This window comes from Ixodes scapularis, unplaced genomic scaffold, assembly GCF_016920785.2.
Source record: "Ixodes scapularis isolate PalLabHiFi unplaced genomic scaffold, ASM1692078v2 PGA_scaffold2__306_contigs__length_199485367, whole genome shotgun sequence".
NCBI classification, from domain to species: Eukaryota; Metazoa; Arthropoda; class Arachnida; order Ixodida; family Ixodidae; genus Ixodes; species Ixodes scapularis.
The window spans coordinates 33,412,350-33,435,583 of NW_024609857.1; the positions used below are offsets into that span (position 1 = coordinate 33,412,350).

A 23,234-nucleotide genomic window follows, 5' to 3' on the forward strand; every position below is an offset into this window, starting at 1 on the left:
TCAAACATAAACTTGAGAATATGTGCGCCCGCTACATTTATTCAAGAAAAAAAAAAGATACTTGTCAAGAAGAAAGAAGACAATATCGTCTCTCTAACGGACAAGTATTTTTCACTGAAACTAACGCTTACAAGCACTCACAATATCAAATTTCTATTTGATAAATGTTTAGCTTAGAAAGACGTCGGCTGAAAAAGATCTTTTAAATATTTTTATTTAAGTAGGATTATGTATTTACGCTCATTTCATCGCCACCGCCGGCGTCACATTCTCACGGAGTATTAAAGTTCTGTGATGCGTAGTTTATTTGTACAGGCCAAAAAAACAAAAAAAAAAAAACAGGCTTAATTGTGTTGATCGACCCCTGCATTTCTCATTAGCCCGTAAATATGTTACACTCTTTTAATCATATCAGTTCCTTTGTGGAATCGCACAAGATCGATACAAAAGAAGAATAAAGAAAAATTTTCATATACGAGGTGAGCAAATATTTCCGCAAGCCTCTCTTGGATTTTTCGTTGGGTCTTACATTGTGTTCACAGTGTCTATACAAGACACTGTCAACACACCCGCCACTCAAAACAGTAGACACCAAATTTATTTTCAGTTAATATTTATCAAATGCAGGCTGAATGTCGTATAAGATAACAGCGTTAGTTTAAAAGTCGCGAATGATACGAACATTGTCAGAGCTAGGTCTGATTTATTGTTTTCTTGGGGTCCGATTTTGGTCAGCGCAAGAGCGAGAGACAGCTCCGATTTGCCTCGCGCGGAGCGAGCGAATTAAGATAGCGTTCGTAGAAGGTTCGTCTGCTAACGCGAGCGAAGAACGCGTTTCGTCCGCTACAACTGTCATTCACAGACAGAAGTAAAGCTAAACACCGGACGTCACCTGCTAATAAACCGAAAAAAAAGGTTAAACTTGTACAACGAATTGACCGCCGCGGCGAGATCAAACGACTGCCAATCCGCTTTTCGTTTGCAAATCTCAGGTTGTTCTACTGTTGTACGTACACAAGCTGGCATCGACCAATGGATGAAGGAGTTCGAGGACACGCACATCAGAGGCTGAGAGACCACCCTCATTATTCGTGTGTTGGGGAGACGTTCTCACCAAATGTTTCTCCGATTGGGAACTCGCCGAACGGGTTAAAACGTCTCATTGGTTGATTACGCGCAACCTTTGGCGCCACGTCCAATCAGATGGCGAGAAAGCTCTCGCTTCCACCTTGTCGAAAATCGAACCGCTGATGCGATCATTTCTCTGCTATTATCTGACATCGAAGATAGGCGCCGAAAAAACAAGGATAAGAAGAGATGTAAACACTGACGCCAGTGTTTACGTCTCTTCCTGTCCTTGTTTTTTAATGGGAACACCGCACCCACGCAGTGGAGTAAACTTCTTCCACTTTAGTACACGGAAGGCTGGCGGGGAGAAAAAGAAGCTCCCCTCTCCCCCCTAGCCTTCCCTGCACCACGAACCGCACTGCAGCGGTGCGATGCTGGCCAAGACGAAATGGCCACAAGTAATCAGAAGGAATGACAGGAAACGGTAGTGTTGTGCGAATATTCGAATTTTCGAATAGTACATGCGAATAATACCTATTCAATATTCGCTTTTAGATGGACTGTGATATTGGTATTTTTCGATGCGAAAGGGGCTAACCGCGGTGGGTTAGCCCCTTTGAGCGCGCTTCCTACAGAGCACCTATGCACTGCGGAGAAGCAACACTTGCAAAGCTCGCATGCGCGGGTGTTGCTTCTCTGCAGTGCACCAGTAGTCGGTAAGAAAAGCGGTCAGCGGGGCTAACCCGCCGCGACCAACACTTCGAAAAGTACCAATATGGCAGGCACGTTCTTAAGAGGAAAGCCCCCTTTCAAAGCCGGATGGCGCACACGCGCGCATAGTGTATGTAAGAAGACACAAACTTTGTGAATGTTGAAATCTACACTACAGTAAAATTTTCAAAATTAAGCTTCTGCTATCATGCAAGAGTATATGTTAGGCAGAGATGTCCTGACAAACCACATTCATCATTCATGGTTGTCATTGTTTTCTCAAAATCTAGATTTAAATAAAAGATTTCTGTATATAGCAAGAAGATCTATAAGTGGCCTCAATTAGGTACAGCTGGGCATCTCCATGGGTTTAAATTTATGCTTAATGCATCGTTTACTTGCCATTCCCATGAAGGCAATGGACTCTCTGATGTCACATTCTATAAATATAGCTAAATTAAAATGAACTTAGCTTATATAGGGACAAGTGGAAGCTTGCGAAAAACTTTTACGAGTTCAGATGGGTGTTCGTTTAGGCACGTGGTGCAGTAGTGAAAAGCTCGAAGAAACTATTCAATAATCGATTCGAAAATGTGCGGCCGAAATCACTATTCGTTTTGAATTCGCTTCGAACTCGAAATACCTTATTCCCACATGTCTAGAAAACTGCATCCAAACACCGGTTCTCTCGCCATATTATTTATTGTGCATTTTGATCACCAGAACCACTCTTCCTAGTTCCCTGATTCATGTCTGCGTAACATTAAAAAAAAAATCATTTGTGTTTACATGTAGTACATGCATAGTGATCTGATCTGATCTGATCTATCACTTTCATTAGTTTTCTGCCCTGTGTGAATAATCCAAAGTTCCTATGCGCTTTGATTTGTCTGATAGGTTCCCGGAGTCACAATCATTTTGCAATAATATAAGTCGTAAAATATGGCTCTTGAAATTAAATTATATGTATTTGTCCACCTTACATTTGTTTTTAATTGTTGCTCTATTTTAAATTTAGTATTTAAATGCTTTTGTAGGCTTATATATCTCGCGTTTCTTCGTTTATATTCTCTTATCGAATTTCCGGCCTTCGAGACTGCAACAGGTTCCCAATCCGGTTCCCTATAGTCAAAATGTTTAAAGACCCCTGTTATAAAGGTATGTCAGTTGTAAATTGACCAAGAAATAAAGCTTAAATATATAAGCCGTATGCGTCATAGTTTAGCTCTTTGCGCTAAGTGTGCAGTTTTGACGCTCAGAGACTAATTTATTAACCAACTGATTTCAGAGTATGCGTTAGCCTGCGCACGGCGCTTCTGCTCGGCGCCACCATGACGGCAATTTTCGGCAACCTGGCAAGTTTCTGGAACGTTCCAGCCCGAAAAGCTATCTTGCATCACTTGAGCAAGTAAGTATGTAGCCTGCAGTTGAAAGACAAATACATATATTGCACTACGCCAGAGGTCTCAAACACCGCGACTGGCTGGGACGCGCTAGAAATGGCACGCACCATAGTGATCTCATCTCGTCGACTCATTTTCGCTCGAAAAGTACCTCTGCACATTGTAACGTATGCATATAGTTTATGAATATCTGTGTTCATTTGCCCTTTGCTTCGCTTCTTTTCTTTTTTTTTTTTTTGCTTTTTGTAACGTAAAACAATTCCGCTCCTAGGCTGCAAGAGCGAGCTATTCTTTTAATAATAATAATAATAATAATAATAATAGTAATAATTTGTTTATTTAATGTGCCCAAAACCAACCACGCGGGTCATCACATTGGCGCACACAAAACAAAAAGAAGAAACACAGCACACGAACAGCTTAAAATGTACAAGTATTTGTACATTTGCGCACAATGTATTTAAGAATGTATGTCAGCTGCGCGAACTCTCGATCCGCTGGAGCAACTTCCAAGGATAAAAAAAACTACGAGCTCGGTACTCTCGCCTTCAAACAAATATCATCATTAAAACACGAGTACTTGTTTTGAGTGTTGTAATAGAAATCGTCAGGAAACCAAGGATCGTCAAATTAGCCGATTGTTTTTTTTAGAGACATGTTGATCTTGGTTAATTTCTGAGTAAATTGAGCAACGGGGAAGACAGTGCACTTGCTTTCTTGTTCTATTAAAAATGCCGACAGGTTGGTGGGGCGATGGCATTTTAATTCTTGTTATCACATCAGGTCAGGGCCCAAAACGTAGTCGTATAAACAAATCAAATCTAAAGATGTCACTGGAAAACCTAAGTTTTCAAAAAGCATAGAGCACAAGGTCTTCTTTTTAAAGTCTTTTGAACACCTCCCCTTTCTTTTCTCTCTCCCCCTCCTCCCCCCCCCCCCCCCCTGTTTTAATCCCACTCGGGCCAAAACGATCCGTCTGGATTTGGCCCAGTCTGACGTGAACTGACTCGATTAAGCCTCGGAACGGATACATCAGAGTTCAAGTGAAGCTATGAAAAATTAATTAAAGTTTTACTCAATAAGGGAACAAGCCAAAACCTAGCCTGAGCGTGTTTTTTTTTTTTTTTTTTTTTTAATTGAGTAAAGGGTTTTGATTTTATTTCATTTTTACTACTTTTCACTTTTTTTTTTTTTTTTTCTTTTTTAGTGACCAAGAGTGCAAACACAGGCATCATCTGCGCGAATGATTGTTTACCAGGCTTGAAATTTCATATGCTTGTATTCACAAGTAGGCGGATACATGTCATCGGTCAGATACTACCAGGGAAATAAATTATACTAACTACAGTCAGTGGCAGGCTAAGAATTCAGTGGAAGCTACGCCTTGTGGCTGGGCCACAAGTGCGTGCTATGCACGCAGTTGTGGCTTTTCACCGGGCTTCGGCTGCGCGAGCGACGAAATGTTACCAAAGGCCGAAAGTTTGAGATTGAGGCGGAGCGCCCACTGAATTCTTAACCTGTCACATGACTATAGACCAACTCATGTTTACAAACAAACCGGAGCGCTCCTAGCGGACGCCACCGGGACCCTGCATGCGCGATGGAGTGTGGGCAAGGAGCTCGCCGTCGCCCATAAAGAAATCATTAGAAGTCGATGTTGGCGGCGTCGGTGTGAGTCCCCGTGCCATTGTTCGCATTGGAATTGTTAATTCCACGCCTTTCTGGCATGTCTGACTACTTTAGTGGCCTCAGCGAAATTAACGAGGCTCGTTACACTGCAAAACGTAGCGTGAAAATTGTGACATGTGGCGATTCATTCCGCGTGGACTCCGCAGAATGGGCGCTAAAACCTAACTCGCATGACACTCTGCTCGCTATTTTCAGTCGCGATGTCGCTCGGGTTTCAAAAGAGTGGACCGTTTCTGTGATGGTCGCCATCGATACTGAAAATCGCAAGCATAATCGGACCAATTAACTCAGGCTTAACTAGTCGGTGATGGCCTTTTAACAATGATCAGCATATTCTTGTATCTACTGTTAACACAGAGCCTACTTAATCCAACCCACCGTCAAACTTAAATGTATTTTGAGGCCTGCACTCACTTGTTATCGCAATTACCGGGTCAACGTTTCGTCTACAGCGCGAGACACATGGACGGCAGATTCGTCCGATCCGACGTCCGATCCGACAGTCCGAACGCCGCTCCGAATCGCCGTACGCGACAGTTTGAGACACACGCTTCCGACCTTGCATGCGACACGACGATCCTTTCGGCTCCGCCCAGGAGATCCAAGCACTCCAGCGGAGGTCCGCGTTCATAGATATCTGGTCCCAGATTGACGGTTCAGCTCGCACGAGCGAAGTTAGGAGCTTGTTCTCGCTAGCGCGTGCATTCTTTGCTGGGGCCATCTTTCTCGAATGGGTCAACGGGATTCACGCGTCCGGTTTCCCCTCGCCCGTCCCGTTATCGCGTTCGCCTCGTCCCGCCAGACCCAGTACGTCACCATGACGTTTGAGCTAGCTGTGCTGTCATTGGCTGGACGCATCCGACAATCCGTCCACCGTGCGAAACTATCTGGCGCGTTGGACGCACGTCGGATCGCCGATCCGGCGTCTGAAGCGACCAAATTTTTCGGATCAGGCAGTCGTATTGCCGGATCGGACGTCGGATCGGATGGATTTTTCGCGCATGTGTCTCGCGCTTACGGGCCGCTGTCGTTTGAACGAGCAGACGACAAGAAGCAGAAACGTTTGAAAGAGCAGACGACAGTTCGAACGATCGGGCAGCCGTTTGAACTTGAAGACGAACTGAACGTATAGTCCGCAGGTGGTCCGTAAAACTTGGCAGTTTTTCCGCGGTCATTTTCGAACAAAACAAATAAATCTGACGACTACAAGTATCCGTGAATTCAACCCAAAGTGCTTCCCGCACAAGCAATCCTGTTCCGACGGCGTCTGGTTGTTATTTTTTACGGCACCCATATCAACATTTTCGGACGAACCAAGCAGGTAGAAAACGCATGAAGACTGACCTAACAATTCCGGATTCTTTTGGTACAGCCAAAGCGCGGCGTTTTCACAAAAAAAAAAAAAAAAAAAATGCGTGTTCATTTTTTTTTTTTTTTTTTAAAACAACAGAGGAATGCACGTTCTGCAGGTGATTTCCGCCCACAGCCCGAGACCGGAAGTGCGCCTGACGCGCCCGAAACGCCACCACCACGCCGTGACGTAACAGAGCTGAGTTCGTGTATGGTATCGTAAAGGCGGGACAATAGCAGATGTAGCTCCCTTCGTCAGCAGTCGTACCCTAAAACCACACGTTTAATTTGATATGAAAAAAAATGTTATACTATACCTAATAAGCACCCCGTAACAGAGTTTAGGCTCAACAGTTTTATTTTAAATAATATTACGCCATATATGAAAAAAAAAAATTTGTACTATACCTAATAAGCACCCCGTAACAGAGTTTAGGCTCAACAGTTTTATTTTAGATAATATTACGCCATAAAAGCAGACAGGAAGTATGCATTAAAGCGGTCTCTACCGAAGAATTGAAATCAGTGAAGTTAACGCAGCACAAGAAACGCGCACAGGTACAGTTTTCATCCACATCCCTTACCGAATGTGTCGCGACGCCCAATGTGATTCGGACGTCTGCGCAGGTACCAGCTAGTGAGTGCGTGGAGCTGGTTCATCGTCACCGTCCCCGTCGCCACCGTCTGCTCGCTGGTTTCCTTTGGTCTCATCTACGCCATCTACCTCGTCCCCATGTGAGTTGTCAGGCAGCGCGCACGTTGGTGAGCCGGGTACTAAAAGTAACGAGGGTAGAAAGTTGGGCAAGTTGGTGATTCATAATGATTAAAAAGCGCGACAGGACAACGGACACAGATGGAGACACAGACACAGCGCTACTTACAATTGAACTTTATTCCCGCTGCAGCTCGGTATATATTACCGGCAGCAACACAAACAACTTGTGTGGTGTTGCCGGTAATATATACCGAGCTGCAGCAGAAATAGAGTTCAGTTGTAAGTAGCTCTGTGTCTGTGTCTCTTTCTGTGTCCGTTGTCCTGTCGCGCTTTTTAATCATCCTAAAAATTCCCTGGCTCACACACACAAAAAAAAAAGTGCGCTCTACTTTTTTTTTTTTTTTGCTTTGTTTTAGTTAATTTGTTTGGAGTGATGTGTTCGTATATCAATAAGTAAAGCTTTTCGCTTTCGAGCTTATGAAATAAATTTCAAATAAAAATGTCGTAATACTATAAAGCACATAAACCGTCCCCTTGTAAACCCCACACCACCCCCCACTCCCCCCCCCCCCCCCCCCCCCCAAAAAAAAAAAAAAAAGAAAACAAGCGGAATATTATTGTGAGGTGACAGTTGTGACGTGACAAACCTCGTCCTAGGTGTATTCCCCTTGTGTTCCCTCTCTTCACGCGGCATAAGGATCAATTGACTAACTTCTTAGTATACTTGTAGGACAATGAATCATATGTTTAAATTAAAATGTTGCCAGTATTGGCTGCGATATACGTCTGCTACATGTTAGAATTTAAAAAAAAACATTAATGTAAACGTCTCTTTTTCAAAGCTCCTTTTAGAGTAAATATTAGCGGTGGCGCGTCCAATGCGGTGAACATGATTGAACCCAATTTGCGAGTACCCAATGCGCGTGCAACAATTGAATGTCGCGGGGGTGTGGTCACGGGGCTCATGTGGTTGACATGCGCAGTGAGGAGTTTGACGAGAGCCTACAAGAGGACATCAACAAGTGCGCCGTGGCCAGGCTCAAAGAGCTGCGGGGCTACAGGTACGCGAAGATGGCGGTTTGCCGCCATTCCTAAGTCCCAACTTGAATCAGTCGAGCAACATCCGAAGGCGATCGCTGTTCGGCCCTAAAGTAACCACCGAGCGGTAATACTCGAAGAAAACAGAACCATGTAACAGAGTGAAAAGCACAAAGGAAGAAATATATATCGTTGTCCTTGCAGCAATTGGGGAGAGCCGCGCGTCACGCCGTGTACAGGTCCAGTACCGAAAGGAAATCCATTGTACTACTGAGTAGTGCAATTGATTTCCCGTGAAATCCTATATAGAATAGTGATTACTTTATAATATAGAATTTCACGGTGTTTGCTCGACGTCCCATGGCGTCTGTTCTTGGCGTTCAGTACTCAGCACGCGTTAATTTATATTTTGTTTTATTTGCGCGCATACCAAATAAATTGGAGAAAAAAACCCGAGCAAGGTTGCTCCTCCTCAGCCAGAACAAGCGGCCACGTGATCTGGTGCCGGTAGGTGCTGGAATTATTCATCGAGGCCGCGCGTGGTCGCCGATAGACACACAGCGTGCTGCGTTAGGGCATCGTTCTAACGATGCCCTAACGCGAATTCCGGCAAATTCCGTCACAGCAGCGATTCGGCAAATTCCGTCACAGCAGCGATTGGACACGTGCCCCAACGCGAGTGTCCCCGCACGGCACTGATTGTACCCGAACTGAAGTCAAGCGCTTCGCGCAGGGCTCGTGTTCAATGCAGGGCCCATATTCAGTGGCGTACCAACTTGTTTTTGAGTGTGTGTGTGTGTGTGTGTCCCCAGGGCCGGGGGGCGGTGCCCTTGGTATCCCTTCGGCGCCGCCGGACAGTGTTCAGGGCCACCAGGTTGGGCTATTAATAGCCAAGTTGGGCTACTTTGTACTAGATTTGGCGTCCGAATCGGGCGGTTGGCTTTGTGGCTATTTTTCGGCTATTTCACATCCTATCGCGACGTTTTTTAGGGGCGAAGCTCCTTAGGGTCCAGCCCTTGTCCGTCCATCCGTCCGTCCGGACGGACGGCGTCCGTGCTCACATAAAAAGAAAAAAATGTTCGCGCAGTCGACAGGATTCGAACATTTGCGGGGAGACCCCAATGGATTTCTAGTCCATCGCCTTAACCACTCGGCCACGACTGCGGGACGAGTAAGGGGCTCTGAGATCTGGTAGTAACTCAAGAGCTTTGGATGTCATGGATGAAACGTTGCCTGTAGCCGCTCAGCGTCTATACAGGAGAGAGCGCTGCGGTCAAATGCGTATATAATCGCGTTAAACTTTGCATGCTTTGGCTCAACGTTTATAGACGAGAGGGCGCTGCGGTCAAATGCTCAAATGCGTATATTGTCACGGGTGGTGACCAATAAACAAGAAATAAACAGAAATAAATAAACGTTTAATGTGGCGAACTTGTGCCAAAAATAAAGAAGGAAACAGAAGAAAGAAGAGCGTCGCGGGCGTCGAAGTCGGCGTGTCAGCAGAGTCGAACGCTGGGGCGAAACTGACTCGACAAGGTCGCGGGCGGCCTCTTATCTAGAGTTCGTCGCAATCTCGAAGATTCGGCGAAAGCGGCTCGAGCGTCGCGTGATCGGGCGAGAATGAACACGCACTTTCTAGAAAACAAAAGCAGGAATAAATGATAGAAGTTACGTGCGGTACATGAATAAACGAGAACTTTCTGGAGGTCCGTGACCGAGCGTTGCTTTCTCAGCCCTGGGCGCGGCAATATAACCACGTTCCATACCACACATTCTCTTTCTGGCATGGACCGTTACAGTGCATAGGAGGAGGCTATATGGTACAGTTCCTTCTATGACGCTTCGACCGAAGGCAACGGAGATGACGGAGCATTAAAAAAGAAAACAAAGAAAATGTCTCGCTGGGCCATCCGGAGTGCTTAGTCAGCATCGTCGCAGATGCTCGGCGGTGAAAACCTTCTGCTGGCTCTCCTCACTTGGCCTAGCAGCAGTGCGGCAGCTGACGTAACAAAACGAAACGCGCAGGCTTTAGTTTCTAGAAGGTATTGACTAGGCTGTGGCTACCAATGGATACGCCCTATACTCCCTAGCGGTGGTAGGGAGTATCGGGGGTATAGCTTCTGTCTTTTACTAAGTGTAACTTAGTAAAAGACAGAAGCTACAGTCTAAATGAGCCACTAACACCGACAGAACGAAGAAAATGACAACACTCCACACTCTCCACTCTCCACAGAACGCTTTGAATGGCTCGAAGCGGCCTTTAAGCATATGCCAAGTCATGCTGACTAGGTGTGCGTACTCCAACACCTCTGTGTAAAGCTAGTCAGCAGTACTGAATCTAGTGATGCTATAGTACCTGATTGGCTGACCCCCAAAATGACGCAGCGTTTCAGCTATATAAACGCTTCGTCGTGACGAGGTTGTCTATTCTGCTTGCTATGTCGAATTGCTATTTTACGAAGTAACGTTAAAGGGGCACTGACACATCAAAATCATATTTTTTTTTATTATCCGAAACGATTGAAAACGATGCCGGGACATTACCCTCAAAATTTGAGATTTGGGAATTCAGTATTCGTGAAGTAAAAAAACAATTTCCAAATGCCGAATTCGAAGTTCCCGCGCGATCGGCGCCGGTGCCTTGACGTCAAAAATCGCGGAGACCTGAGAGTCGACTTCCTTTCACCACTCCCGGCTGTTGCCATGGCGACCCAAAGCGAGGAGGAAAGGAGCGAGCGCCCGCGTTAAAGGGACACTGACAGGGTATTTATGCTCGCCGAGGTTTTTAGTTGTACGTGACATATGAGAGCTCAACTACCCAGAACAGAATTTGCGCCTCGAAATTCGGTTTCTTTCCGCCCGAAAACCGCCGATCAAGAATTGGCCGGTTCGAGTCTCGCTCACTCTCTTTTTCGCGGTCACGGGCCGTTTTCTAAGGTATCGATGCGACCACCAAATTTAATCAAAGTCGTGGGTCACTGAAGGCACACACTCAATATTAAAAATAGAAAAAAATATGAAACCCATTTTTTGTGGCTTCTAAAAAGCTGTAAATACGTTGATTGAAAAAAAAAGTTCCACAGACAACCGGAAGCATTCTGTGCGTTCGTCGTTTCGCGTATCGTGGGACTCGCGGGGACGGCGATGGCAGCGGACGACGGGCGTGGGACCTCTATTTCAGAACTGTCGTTCGCGGTACCGGCGAATTCTGTCTACCGTTAAAAGAGAAATTTGGGACTGATCAAAAGAATTGGTATTCATCCCGTACGACACGCCCTGCCACCAAGCCGATTTGCACGAAGACGTCGCCGAGCCGTCGCTCCCTTCTCGTGGCTGAAGACAGCGCTTGCGCAAACGTCAAGCACGACGTGTCTACTTCGAGTTGAATATGCACGCGTACGATTTCTTTACTAGGTGCGAATGTCCGCAAAGCGTGGTGCTTCCCGACTTCGACCCGGGATTTATAGAGAAAAATCGACAGCAAACTTTCCAACTTACAGTTTACCGGCTGAATTATTACTAAGAAAGAGATCCACCAGAAACGAGATGGCCCAGTAGCTCAGTGGGAAAGACGACCGCTTCACACGCGGTAGGACCGGGTTCGATCCCTCGTGAATTTTTTTTTTTTTTTTTTGAAACATTTTTTGATGTTTACGTATCTTTTTCTTTTTTTTTACAATCATCACTAAAGAAACGGACAAAAAAAAATAACAAACAAATGTTGTGGATGATACTTCGCTGAATTAAACGGTATGGGATTTCCGTTTTGACACCTGCGAACTCAATGTAATCACTTTCCACAAAATGCAAGGAGCATATAAATCAGGTAGCGTCCGCTTTCCGAGGTGCCCGTAAATGTTCTACAGGAATTGCAGCCAGCCATTGGTCCCGATCCCGTTGATCTTTCGGAAACTCTGTCGCAGGACATGCAGGACATGATGCAGGACATGTGAGCCAGCTCTTCACGCAACATCTTGGGTTTATTCTTTTCGGAGCCGATCATGGAAATTCACCACGGACACTCACTACTCATCTCGAACTCCTCAATGTACAAAACAACTCATCTTGGAGTACAGAACAACGAGCAGTTCCCGCACGCCGCATCGCACGCCGCATGTTGTGTCGTCTGCTACCGGAAAGGAGAAAAAAAAAAAAAAAAAAAAAAAACCGCACGGTCGGGTGTAGCCACGTGACTTCTGCCAGTCACTCTCTTCTCTCCACTTCTCTGACCTCCGTCGGGTTTCGGTTTCGAGCAGTTGCGTCTTTTGGCTTTGTTAAAAAAATACGCTACTCTGTTGCAAAATATTAATTGGGTAGTCCTCCGACACCATAATGAAGCGCCTGGCAAAAAATAAAAAAATTTTTTTGGGGGGTGTCAGTGTCCCTTTAAGGCGGACCGGTTTTGAGCGGTGTCGCCTGTTTTCCGTTGGAGGATACAAATCCAGGAGACGGCACCACAACGAACTCCCGATTTTTGGTATTTCAAAAAGAAGGGCCGTAGTGCGTTCGCAATTGCGTTAAAAAACATGTTTTAGGATTGCCGTAATTAAATGTTATAGAGATGTCGCCTACAAAGCTTCTAAATTTCCTGATTTTTGACATCACCGATCAAAAGAAGCGAGGAGGCGAGAGGCGGGAAAATCAAACGCCAAAAATAAAAAGGCGCGCGCGCGCGCGGGAAAATTTTTTTTCGCGATGCGGTTTTTTTTGCGTGTCTATGACTGCAACTTGCATCGTTTTAGACAATAAAAATAAATACGACCTTTGGGGTGTCAGTGCCCCTTTAAAGGGTAACTGCAAAGAAAAAAAAGTTTTTTTTTAAACAGCCTAATCGGGACAAGCATGTCACAAAACAAATGTTCCGCGAAAAAAATGATTTTTTTTTATGAATATTTACGCCACAGGACGTAATTTAGTAGAGTCAGAACCTCTCCACATTTGAAACTCCCGCTCTTCCGACCCCCGCGGAAGAGGAGTACGCCCCGCCCCTCACTCTCCTTGCGTTGCGGAGTTGAACGACGCAGCGTCTCGACTTCCGGCAAGATCTGGCAACTACGCCACTACGCCAGGCCGCGGTGCTGGCGGTGCCGCGGTATTGTTTTGGTTTGACGCGGTTTGCGAGCACATGTAGCGAAGACGTGACCGGAGAAGTGCCCCTGTGATGTTCCCGGAAGACGGAAAGTATCGTTCGTAATCGTCGTGCGCGCTTTGAAAGCGAAGGGAGTCACAGAATCCACGAGTGCGCAACCACAAGCCAAGGTTCACGACAGCGCTGCGTTGGTTTCGGCGATCTCGTTCCGTTTGGTGCAACACGGCGATGCGACATAGCTGAAACGTTCGTGGTGTGTGTAATGCGGTGCTAACACGGAGCGCAAATTGGTTGTTGTGGAGTTGACGTTCAACCAGTTAAGTCCCGTCGTCGTCAGCTGATCCAGTCAAACTGGTCCGAAAGGACGCTGGTAGCGTTTTTAAAAGTAAATCTGCCTCGTTCTGTTTCAAAATGTGAAACTTTCCCGACGCATACCGTGAGTAAAAAGCTGCGGGCGTTTTCAACAAAATTACGTCGTTTTAATTTGATAATGGACTCCGAATTGTTGTCCTAAATCTGCCGTTTTTATGCTTCGTGTTGTTGGACTGCGTTTGCACAGTGACGTGTTGCATCGTGCGGTGTGAATAAATTTGGGCACGATTTCGTACCTGCCTACAGATGCATGAACTGACACCATTTTTACGTAGTGGACATAGTGCTTTTTTTATTTTCTGTCTAGTCGCGGACGTTAGGTGCACACGGGGCGAATCTCGACGGCCTCCAGATCGATATGACGAGAACGTAACTAGACACGTTGGTCGCTACGCGAACGCCCGATTGCCTCCAGCCAAATAGCATTCTTTTCGGGGCGACATGGCTGCTGGAAGGCTCACTGTCGGGATCACGCATCTGACATCTCCGAAAAGTCAGCATTTGCACGCGCAAACAAAAAAAAAAAAAAAAAAAAAAACCGCTAAGCACGCAAAGAGGAAAACGAAAGAACCGCGCTATGAAAGCCAAAACCCCGCGTCGCTTCCTATCACTAACACCTGCGACAGCTGCTAAACACACACTACTTCACTTCAAGAAGTCTCACTCAAGCACCTGGGTCAGCACGAAAGGACGAAACAGTGATCACTTCGGCGAAACGATTAGTCGAGGTAGGCGAGACAGGCGGGTGCAGAGACTTCGGCGGCCATGACAGAATGGCGAAGCTTTTGTTTGTATGAATCCAAACGGAAGTGCCCGTCTTGTAAACCTTTTGTAAAGAATAATAACTCTCATCACATGGGTTATTCTTTAAACGTAAAAATATGCCGCTCAAAAGGAAATTGCAACATATAACAAAGGTTTAACAACCGTATCTAAGCTGTCAATCAAACTCTTAGCCAATGAGAACCTTTTGGGATTGACGTCACATAATCACAACTTCGTGGCGCGCGATTTAAAACGGACGAAATAGCCGCAAACTAATATGAGTCTCACGCAATAAATATTGCTGTAAAAAATTTTTTTTCTCGCGGAAAAATTGTTTTTTGACGTGCTTGTCCCAATTAGGCTATTTCAAAAAAAACTTTTTTTTCTTTGCAGTTACCCTTTAAGGCATAGCCGTGTGCAGAAAGAGTTTGGTCAATGGGAGAGGGGGCGCGGTCAGAGCCAGAGTCTGCACCGGACGCAGAGAGGGGGCTTGAAATGCTCTTTTGGCCAAACAGAAGCCGAAAAGAACCCCCTAGCGGTGGTAGCGAGAAACAGTTGTAATCATTTGGTATATGATTTTAATAAACGCGTAATAGTTAAATGTAGGAACCCTTCCTGGTTGAAAATAGGGTGCACGTGATGTTTTGATTCTGATCATGCAGAAATATCTAAGAAATGAATATGCCGCTCGAGCCCTGTTTTGTTTGGACAGTGTGTGATTGCTCAAACGGCAGATTCCCGGCCCTCGGCGCCTGGCGTACGGATGATGTAGATCGTTCCGCTAGTTGCGCTCTTCCACCATGCTCTTCGATGGACCGCGATTGGAACATCACGTGCACCATATTTTAGGTAACCAAGAGTTACTCCGATGCATTAATTAATTCTGTTTCTCGCGACCACCGCCAGGGTATTATTTCCGGCTCCTAGTGGGTCACATTCGAATTTATGAACAGGCCTTTAGAACACGCCCAGCCCGTTTCCGGCCAATGGCGCCTCCTCATTTGTCTCCTATACTTCCCAGTGAATGGCCAAACTCTACGGTATCCAGCCTCTAAAATGAGGGGTGTACGTGCGATTTGCGGCTCAAATAAAAAAAAAGGTGTAGCGTCATCCTCAGCTACAACTCTGAAAGAGCCGGTGTCGCTAAAGCCCGGTGTCGCGAGTTTTCCAAGCACTGTGCATGCTATGAATGACGCAGCGCTATGCGATTCGAACTACTGTTTGCACACCCCCACTAGAATTCCTATATTGTCGTGTTCATTTTTGTTATGGCGCGACAATTCGCTATTGCTGGTGACACGCTTTTCGGTTTGTGCAGGTTCGAGGAGGCTCTGGTGGCCTACTGGTTCCTGTTGTTCCCGTTTTACTACGTGTCCAACATCTCGAAAACCTATGACGCAGAGTACGATAAACCGCAGTTTTTTTAATTTAATTTTAACAAGCACACCTGCCTCGGCTTAGATCGACTCCATTTTGTTAAACGCTGGAACCACAGCTAACAAGATTTTTCTGGCTTTACTTCTCAAAGCAACCAAGCCTAGGAAAGTGACGTAGTTCCACAAGTATTATAAACGTAACTAATGACGCGAAACACCAGAATTTAAACTTTCCTTCTTATTATCCTTTTTCTTTTTTTTTTTTTTGCGCGGGAATTTTTGCGAGGATGTGTAGCCACAGAGAGAACGCTCGCTCATGAGCTGTTTTCTTTTTCTTTTTTTTTATACTGTCAAAAAAAAAATTTTGGTATACATATCCATGTACGTTCCTAGTGCTTGGTATAGTATTTACTACAGATGACGCAGGAGTGATATAGCTTCAGTTCCAGGGGGGTGTGAATGCAGGTTTGTATCGGATGGCGCTGTGTCATTGCAGGCCTGAAACATAGCCTTCTATATACTGACAAAGTCTGGCAGATCGCCACGAGAAGCGGCCGCCGAAATGGAAAAGGTGGAGCGGCAGACAACGGATGAGAGGAGAGCCACGTGACTGGCGCCCCGCTGCGGCGAGACGCCGAAACACACTTCTCCCGAGCGAACAAGTGTGTTTCGGGTCCTCGCCGCTGCAAAAGCTGTGCGCTTACGTCCAGGTTCCTCTATAGAGTTCCTGTATATTCTCCCTACGGGAGCCAGAGTTGCGCGTCTGTTTTCCACGTGCGGCCACGCCGCTATTCGCCGAGATCCGATCATGTGAGGAGTCGACTCAAATGCCATGCAGGAAAGTAGACGCTGAGTGCGCCCCGCCGTACGTTCCCCTGTTTTGGAGCGCACCGCGCGCCTCGAACGGGCGACGCCGCTGCACACCGAATTCAGTCACTTAAAGGACAACTCCGCTCAATTCCAGGAATTTCGGGGTTTTTGGTGATTATACATTAAGGTATACTAATAAACGGCTCGACGTCGTTTGTTTCTCAAAAAAGGAAATATAATTCTCGTAATCCTTCTTTACTCCTGAACACGAACCGAAACCGAAACTGCGCCCGCGCCTGGCAACATTGGTCCCGCGTCGTCATAGTCTGGGACAACCCACGTGGTACGAACGTCACCGGACGACCTCGCCGACCGCGCGGACGGACGGATCGGCGGAGCAAGCGTCGTCGCGCCGTGTCGTCTGCTCCACGGTCTTTGCTATCCAACGACGTGTGCACTACCGCGGCCGCAGAGTGTTTTGACGCAGAAAAAGGCAAGTTGTTTTAAAGTTATGTTTTGGAACCATTAGTAGTTGAAGTTAAGTAAACCACTCGTAATATGCCAGGCATCGCAGCACAAAACGTTGCTCCGAGACGCAGCAGCACCGCGCTCGTCGTCTTCCCGACGACGAGCGCGGTGCGCTCGCTCAGACGCTCATCAGCGCATGCGCGTTTTGGATCACGTGGACATCGGTATGCACGCTGCTGGCGCCGCCTGTAGGCTGCGCCTCAATAAAGTAAAAAACAAGAAAAAAAGCGGTCCCAGACTATGACGTGCGGCGCAGTGTTGGCTGCGCCAACACGCGGTATTGACTGCGCTGTTCTCTGCGCCGCACATCGGCCGCTAGAATTAGCAGATTTCGGAGACTTGAGGCATCTCAAACTTTGTTTACCAGTTTAACAAACTTTTAGGCTTAATTACGTCGTAAAACTTGACGTGTAGTCTTTCTAGGTGATACTAAATAGAACTGCGTTGTTTTTTCAGCATCGAAAATGAAGCGGAGTTGCCCTTTAAGGAGCAGACTCCGAATGCCGTGCCGGAAAGCCGGCGCTAGAGGGATGAACGCGCAACTCTACCAGATCCTCGCTCTCCAAATTTGCGACCGGGAGGGGGGGGTCCTATGGCTCCGTCGTTGAACTGGCAGGCCTCGTGAGTATAGAGGAGGCCATGCCTTAAAGGGGTACTCCGCCGATTTCTTCATGGTCCCCGATTTGCTTGAAATTTTGTTAAACTCGCCAAACAACATCGCCAAAATAGTATCCCAAATATTAGGTCAAAATATTTTTTTTTTTCACGAAGTTATTGAATTTGCAATTTTGGTCCTCACCGTGTTCTTCAAACTGAAAGTCTCTACTGGCAACGACGAAAAAGTGACGTCATTGGAAGTGCAGGGGTTCACTTTTTAGACTGTAGAATTTGTTCCCAACTGATTCGAAGCAGTTTCATTGTGTCAAATGAATGCTTTGGAAGCTCGCTCCAGTCCCCGCGCTCCAGCACGGAACAAATGATTGGCATATTCTATTTTTTAGACTGCTCGCCCGACTGGCAAGCTTGCCTTCCACTGACGTCACGGCACTGAAAAGGGCGGGTATATTTGAATGTTGGTTTTTGCGTCATTTTCATTTGCCGATTTCGCAATAACTATTAAGAATTTCACGATACCAAATAGCGTACCAGAAAGGGTAAAGGCCGGGGAGTCAGAAAATATAGTTAGTTGAGGTAGCTCAAAAATCGCCGGAGTTAACACTAATAACAAAACAGGGCCGGCGAACAGCGTCTCAGCTGAAACTGGGTGAAAGAAAGCACTGTAAAGGCTAGGGCGCGCGAGCCTCTTAAGATGCGGTTCGAGTCCCGTTCAGCTCGTCTCGCACTGTGAAGGTTACGAAGGACACAGTGCTGTGCCCCATTTGAGCCTATAGCCGCTTTGCAGCAGCTGTGCACGGACGCCGCCATAACTGACCTTCAGTTTTTGTTTCCTCTTATTACGTTTATTTCACTTCATCATTACCATAGCAGGCCAGGTTATTGCCATATTAGATTCAACTGTGTCCTTTTCTAAAGCATCGGCCTTTGTACAGGATCGTCAACTACCGTTTCAATTGCTCGGCATCTCGGTGAGACAAGAGAAGGTCAGCTATGGCGGCTGTAATTTGGCGCGTGTGTAAAGCGCCTATATTCGCACACCCCCTTCAGTTATACATATATACTCTTTTCACTCTGAATTATAGTGCGGTGGGACCAATGAGCTACACGATCGCCGGGCCAGTCAACCGCCTCCCTTTCATAACCGTATCCCGCAGTTTGCATAGTGATATGGGCGCGAACATGTTCACGTAGCGAAAGGTATGACCTGGTCAAAAAAGAACGTCGCTTCCACCTCATTAGAAAGTTTTAGAATAGGGTGCACGCACCGACGCTTTGGATCTGCCAAGCAGCTTGAAGGCGGCACAAAGCGGATGCGCAGAAGCACTAAGCTTGCGCAGTGCGACGCTCCAAGCTGCTCGGAAGGCCCAAAGCGTCGGTGCCCCCTATCGGCAGTCCCACCTGATACCTGAAAGAAAGCTGGAACGCAGACAACTGGAGGCCCCGCTCCTGGGTCTGTCGGCCATCGCCATGAGCATGCTGCCGCGCAGAAGCAGGTGGTTCTGGGCCCGGCACCGGCTGGCGCCCTGGGAGGTGATCAAGTCGCGCATGCCCTGGAGTGTCATCGTCATGTACGGCTCCGTCTCGACCCTCGCACTTCTGGCCGAGGCGAGTCTCGGCAGCCCGCGTGTTCGTTCTCATTAATGAGTTTGGAGTATTGCGTATACGAGCAGACGCAGGCGCCGTGAGTTTCCGTTAGCGTTGCGGGTTCCACGCTGCGCGTGCGCCTATAAATAACTGTGGACTTGTATCGGCGCATGGCGACGACGCCCATGCGCAGCGCGGAGCAGGCGACGCTAGCGCAAACGCACAACGCTTGCGCTGGCTCCTATAGGCAATACTAACAAATTTTAATGCACACAATATTTTTTTTTTTCGTGTAAAGGCGGCATTTAGCGGCTAATTCGTGAACGTCGTTTTGAAGGAATTTCGGCCTCGGGAATAACCTCTTGGAGAAGCGTATACATTACCGGTCGATCGAAACAGGATCATTCCGACTGTGCCAGACAATCGAAAAAGTACAGGAACGCTTTCCACGTCCCGGTCAATGGTAGGCGAAAAAGAAGTTTCGGTTTCAGTATGCACAAAAGGAGGCCGGTGACAGTTGACTCTACGTGACTAAGTGAAAGTTAGTGCGCGCATGCGCAGCACTCCGGAAAAGGTCCATCGCTCTTCGAGGTAGTGACGATCGTGTTCAAAAAGTATCACCTCGCAACGTAAGAACTTCGGGAAAAGTTCCGCATACACTGTAAACCAAAAATTGTAAACACTTACGCAACCCGTAAGGTGAAACACAGCGACAGCTGAGGTGTGACGACGGAGCCGCTAAGGTGTCATTTCGGAACAGACAAATTGAATGAACGGTAAAGGTGCGAGCGCGCACCATATAGAGTCCGCATGGGCCCTGTTTTGTATTAAACCGAGTAAGACACTGGACGAAAATTCCATAGCGTTTTGGAACCATTGAGGGTTCAAATTCAAATCCAAATTCAAATTCTTTATTTGACATTCCTTGTCGAACAAAAAATGCCAGGGCAGGAACAAAAAGCTACAATACAGTAGCTTGACGGGGTTCCTGCCCCTACCTTGGCACAACCAAACCGACAGTTTAAAATTGACAAGACATATGCACAGAAATTCAAACCATGAAAAATATACATGTAATCAATTTACATCAAATATAAACTAATACTGACATCGTGCACACTAAAACATGTATTCCGACAGTTCATACTATACAGGAAAAATATAAAGCAAATACAACAAAATTTTTGCACAATTATTCACTGTGTGAAAAAGTGTTTTTTCGATGTTTTTTTTACAAATGGTGTGTATATCAAGGTTCCTTTTCTCTAAAGAGTTTAGACAACTAGGCATGCGGTGTTGCAGCCTGTCTAACCCATGATTAGTACGGGAAAAGGGTACCAGCCAGGAATCCTTTTTTCTAATATTATACGATGCATCATGAGGCCTTTTAAGGTTATACAACTTGATAAAAGTGGAATTGTTATTTTTAATGCTAAGTTTATATTTCATTATTAGATTAAAATTGTATAAGTGCTGGAAGGGAAGCACATTGAGTGAAGCAAATAATTCTTTTGTGTGGGCATCGTATGGGGCATTTGCTATATGACGAATAGCTTTTTTTTGTAATAAATGCAACTTAATTTTGTTAACTTGCGACGTCACTCCCCAGACAAGGTTGCAGTAGTTTATATGGGATGCAAAAAGAGAGTTGTAGAGCATTAGCTTGACTTTAGTTGTTAGTATTTGTCTGAATCTACAAAGTATACCGCAAGCCTTTGCCAAGGTCCCAGCAACACGGTCCACGTGTGCATTCCAGCTTAAATGTTGATTAAAAGTTACTCCCAGTGTTTTGGTGTATTAAGTAGAGAGCATTTCAGCTGTCTGCGTTAGTAGGGAGCGTGTTTTCGTATACGAAAACACGCTCCCTTTGTACCGAAGTGACGTATACATCACTTCGGTACAAACAGTCACACGTGCTAAACGAAAAGCGCCGAATAAACGGAGATAAAGTAGACGAGATGAAAAGCACTCTCAAATCAAGGTTTATTGAAACAAACACTATTAATACCATCTTTCTGGTTATTCGTTCAGGAAATAAAACTATCTGTCAGGTCCACTGACGAGGTACTAAGTAGTTGGTTTCCCCTGCTTTCTAATACAGAATACATCGTAAAACTCTTAGGCAGGGCACACGCGTCGATAATAACAGCTATCGCTAAAAAAAACAAAAAAAAGTTTTGTGTGAAGTTTTGTGTTTCGAGCTTTGTTTTAATAGACGTGTGCCCTAAAAAGAAAATTTAGAAAAAATGGACCCAACAGGTGCTTTCTTTCTTCGTGACGTCACAGAAACGGTACAATCGCGAGGAGTATAGTAGGAACGCCATTTTGTTTTTCTGTGAATTCAAAGAAGGAGCCGCTCAAGCATTTCTTTTATTGCAACGAAGGATATTTCTGGGAAAGCTTCGCAATGTTCTGATTGGAAGCAAATGCTACTTTCCGCCACCATGTAAATAAACAATCAGTGCATACTTTCATTTTTTTACAATTAATTTTATTTGTTAAGATATCACCTTTCTAGCAGTAATGGGATATAAATCAAGCTTACTAATGAAGCTCGGGGCAGTTTATGCACATTCGAATCAGTGAACCTTAAACTTTATACACTCCATCTCACAGGTTGTCTTTACTGCTTGAAGGCAGAGGCAGGCGTGAGCACGTCGTTTTCAAGGGCGCTTTTCTATGGAGTACTTTGTCGCTAATTTGGACACTTGGAATCCGGCTGCCGTGATCGGCCGGTGCCGATCACGGCAGCCGAATTCCTCGCCGACTTTTTCTCCAAGTGTCCCGATCAGAGCCCCCCATGCTCGTACATACAAAACATTTTGTTGAGGCACGCCCTCGCCCGTGCCTTTGCCAACACTCATGCTTATTGTTAACCATTAGAGAAAATCGTTACATATAATTAAACAAAAGCGCGCAATTGTAATGGTGTGTTGTGTGTGTTTAAACAGCCGGAAAGTAGTTCGTCCTAATAGGCCGCTGATGTCTCAGCTGTAAATGAGAAATTTGGCCAGTGAAGTACCAACGTTAGCCCGGGATATTTAACGTGCATCACATAGTGATACACGACCGCGCACGCCGGTACGATGCTCACCCAAATCGACAAGAACGCGCAAGTCAGAGGCAGCTCGTCGCACACATGACTCGGAACACTTCGTGCCCATGTCGAAGTTTCAGTCCAATCCCCGATGCCCAAACTAAGTCGCTTTTCCGCGTTCAACCGTTCCAGGAGCACAATGTGGTCAAGTACATCTTCGACCGGGTGGGCCGTAAGTTCTGGCAGTACAAGTCTGTGCAGACAAATCAGCTCCTCCTCTGCCTGCTGGCCGCCTTCCTCTCCGAGTTCGTGGGCAACACCACCCTCAACAATCTCATGATGCCCATCGTCATCAACATCGTGCGTGAGACCACCTAGCCTCAGTCTTTCTTAGACTTAGGCTAGGTGGCGCTAGCTACCGCCCGCTACAAAGGGAATAGCCAGTAACATCCATCCATCCATCCATCCTCCACCAGAGCAGCACCACGTAGACACAAGGCCTCCGCACGCGTCATCACAGTCAGATCGATCGAGGCGTGAGATTGGGCACGGGTGCTGTGTCACTGTTCGGCTTAGGCTCGTGACCAATCAGCGGGTCCAAGGTCCGGCTCGGGCCCAATAGCCGAGTTAGCGAGATCCGACTCTGATGACGTTTCGAAGAGGGAGAGGAGACCATGCGGAGGCCTTCTGTCTAGGTGGTGTTGACCAGGCTAGATAAAGCTTGAACCAGTATTGCCAAGTCACGCTGCACATGCCAGCCGAACCGGATGAGCGAGGTGTTTGGGTTGTGTTTACATGGATGCGGCAGTAGCGCATCGAACTGAGGGGGAACCAACCGCACGCGCCCAGTCCCTGCTCCGTCCTCCTCTAGCAACACAATCTTCATATCTCGGTTCGACTCGCTAAGGTCGGATTCCTGTACCCGCAGCTATACATCATCACCGAAAGCTTAAGAAACACTGGGCGTGAACTATCACGTTCATCGTTCTTGCTTTGTGATTAGTTCTTCGGCGTCCTCGGTTAACGGCACAATCTCATTGAACGAAAACCGCTGACAGAGTCTTCTGGACGACGCCATGGT

The 23,234-nt window shown here is 46.4% G+C and overlaps 1 protein-coding gene across 1 annotated transcript in view; it reads left to right on the plus strand.

Annotated features, from left to right (window-relative positions):
- The window catches only part of LOC8028903, a 47,331-nt gene extending 24,800 nt beyond the window's left edge, over nt 1–22,531 (plus strand). The window contains exons 9-14 of the mRNA XM_042291342.1: nt 3,068–3,187; nt 6,849–6,956; nt 7,920–7,997; nt 15,519–15,602; nt 18,960–19,137; nt 22,346–22,531. Of these exons, the coding sequence (XP_042147276.1) occupies nt 3,068–3,187; nt 6,849–6,956; nt 7,920–7,997; nt 15,519–15,602; nt 18,960–19,137; nt 22,346–22,531 (754 nt within the window). The remainder of the gene's footprint in view (nt 1–3,067; nt 3,188–6,848; nt 6,957–7,919; nt 7,998–15,518; nt 15,603–18,959; nt 19,138–22,345) is intronic.
- Nucleotides 22,532–23,234: the final 703 nt, after the last annotated feature.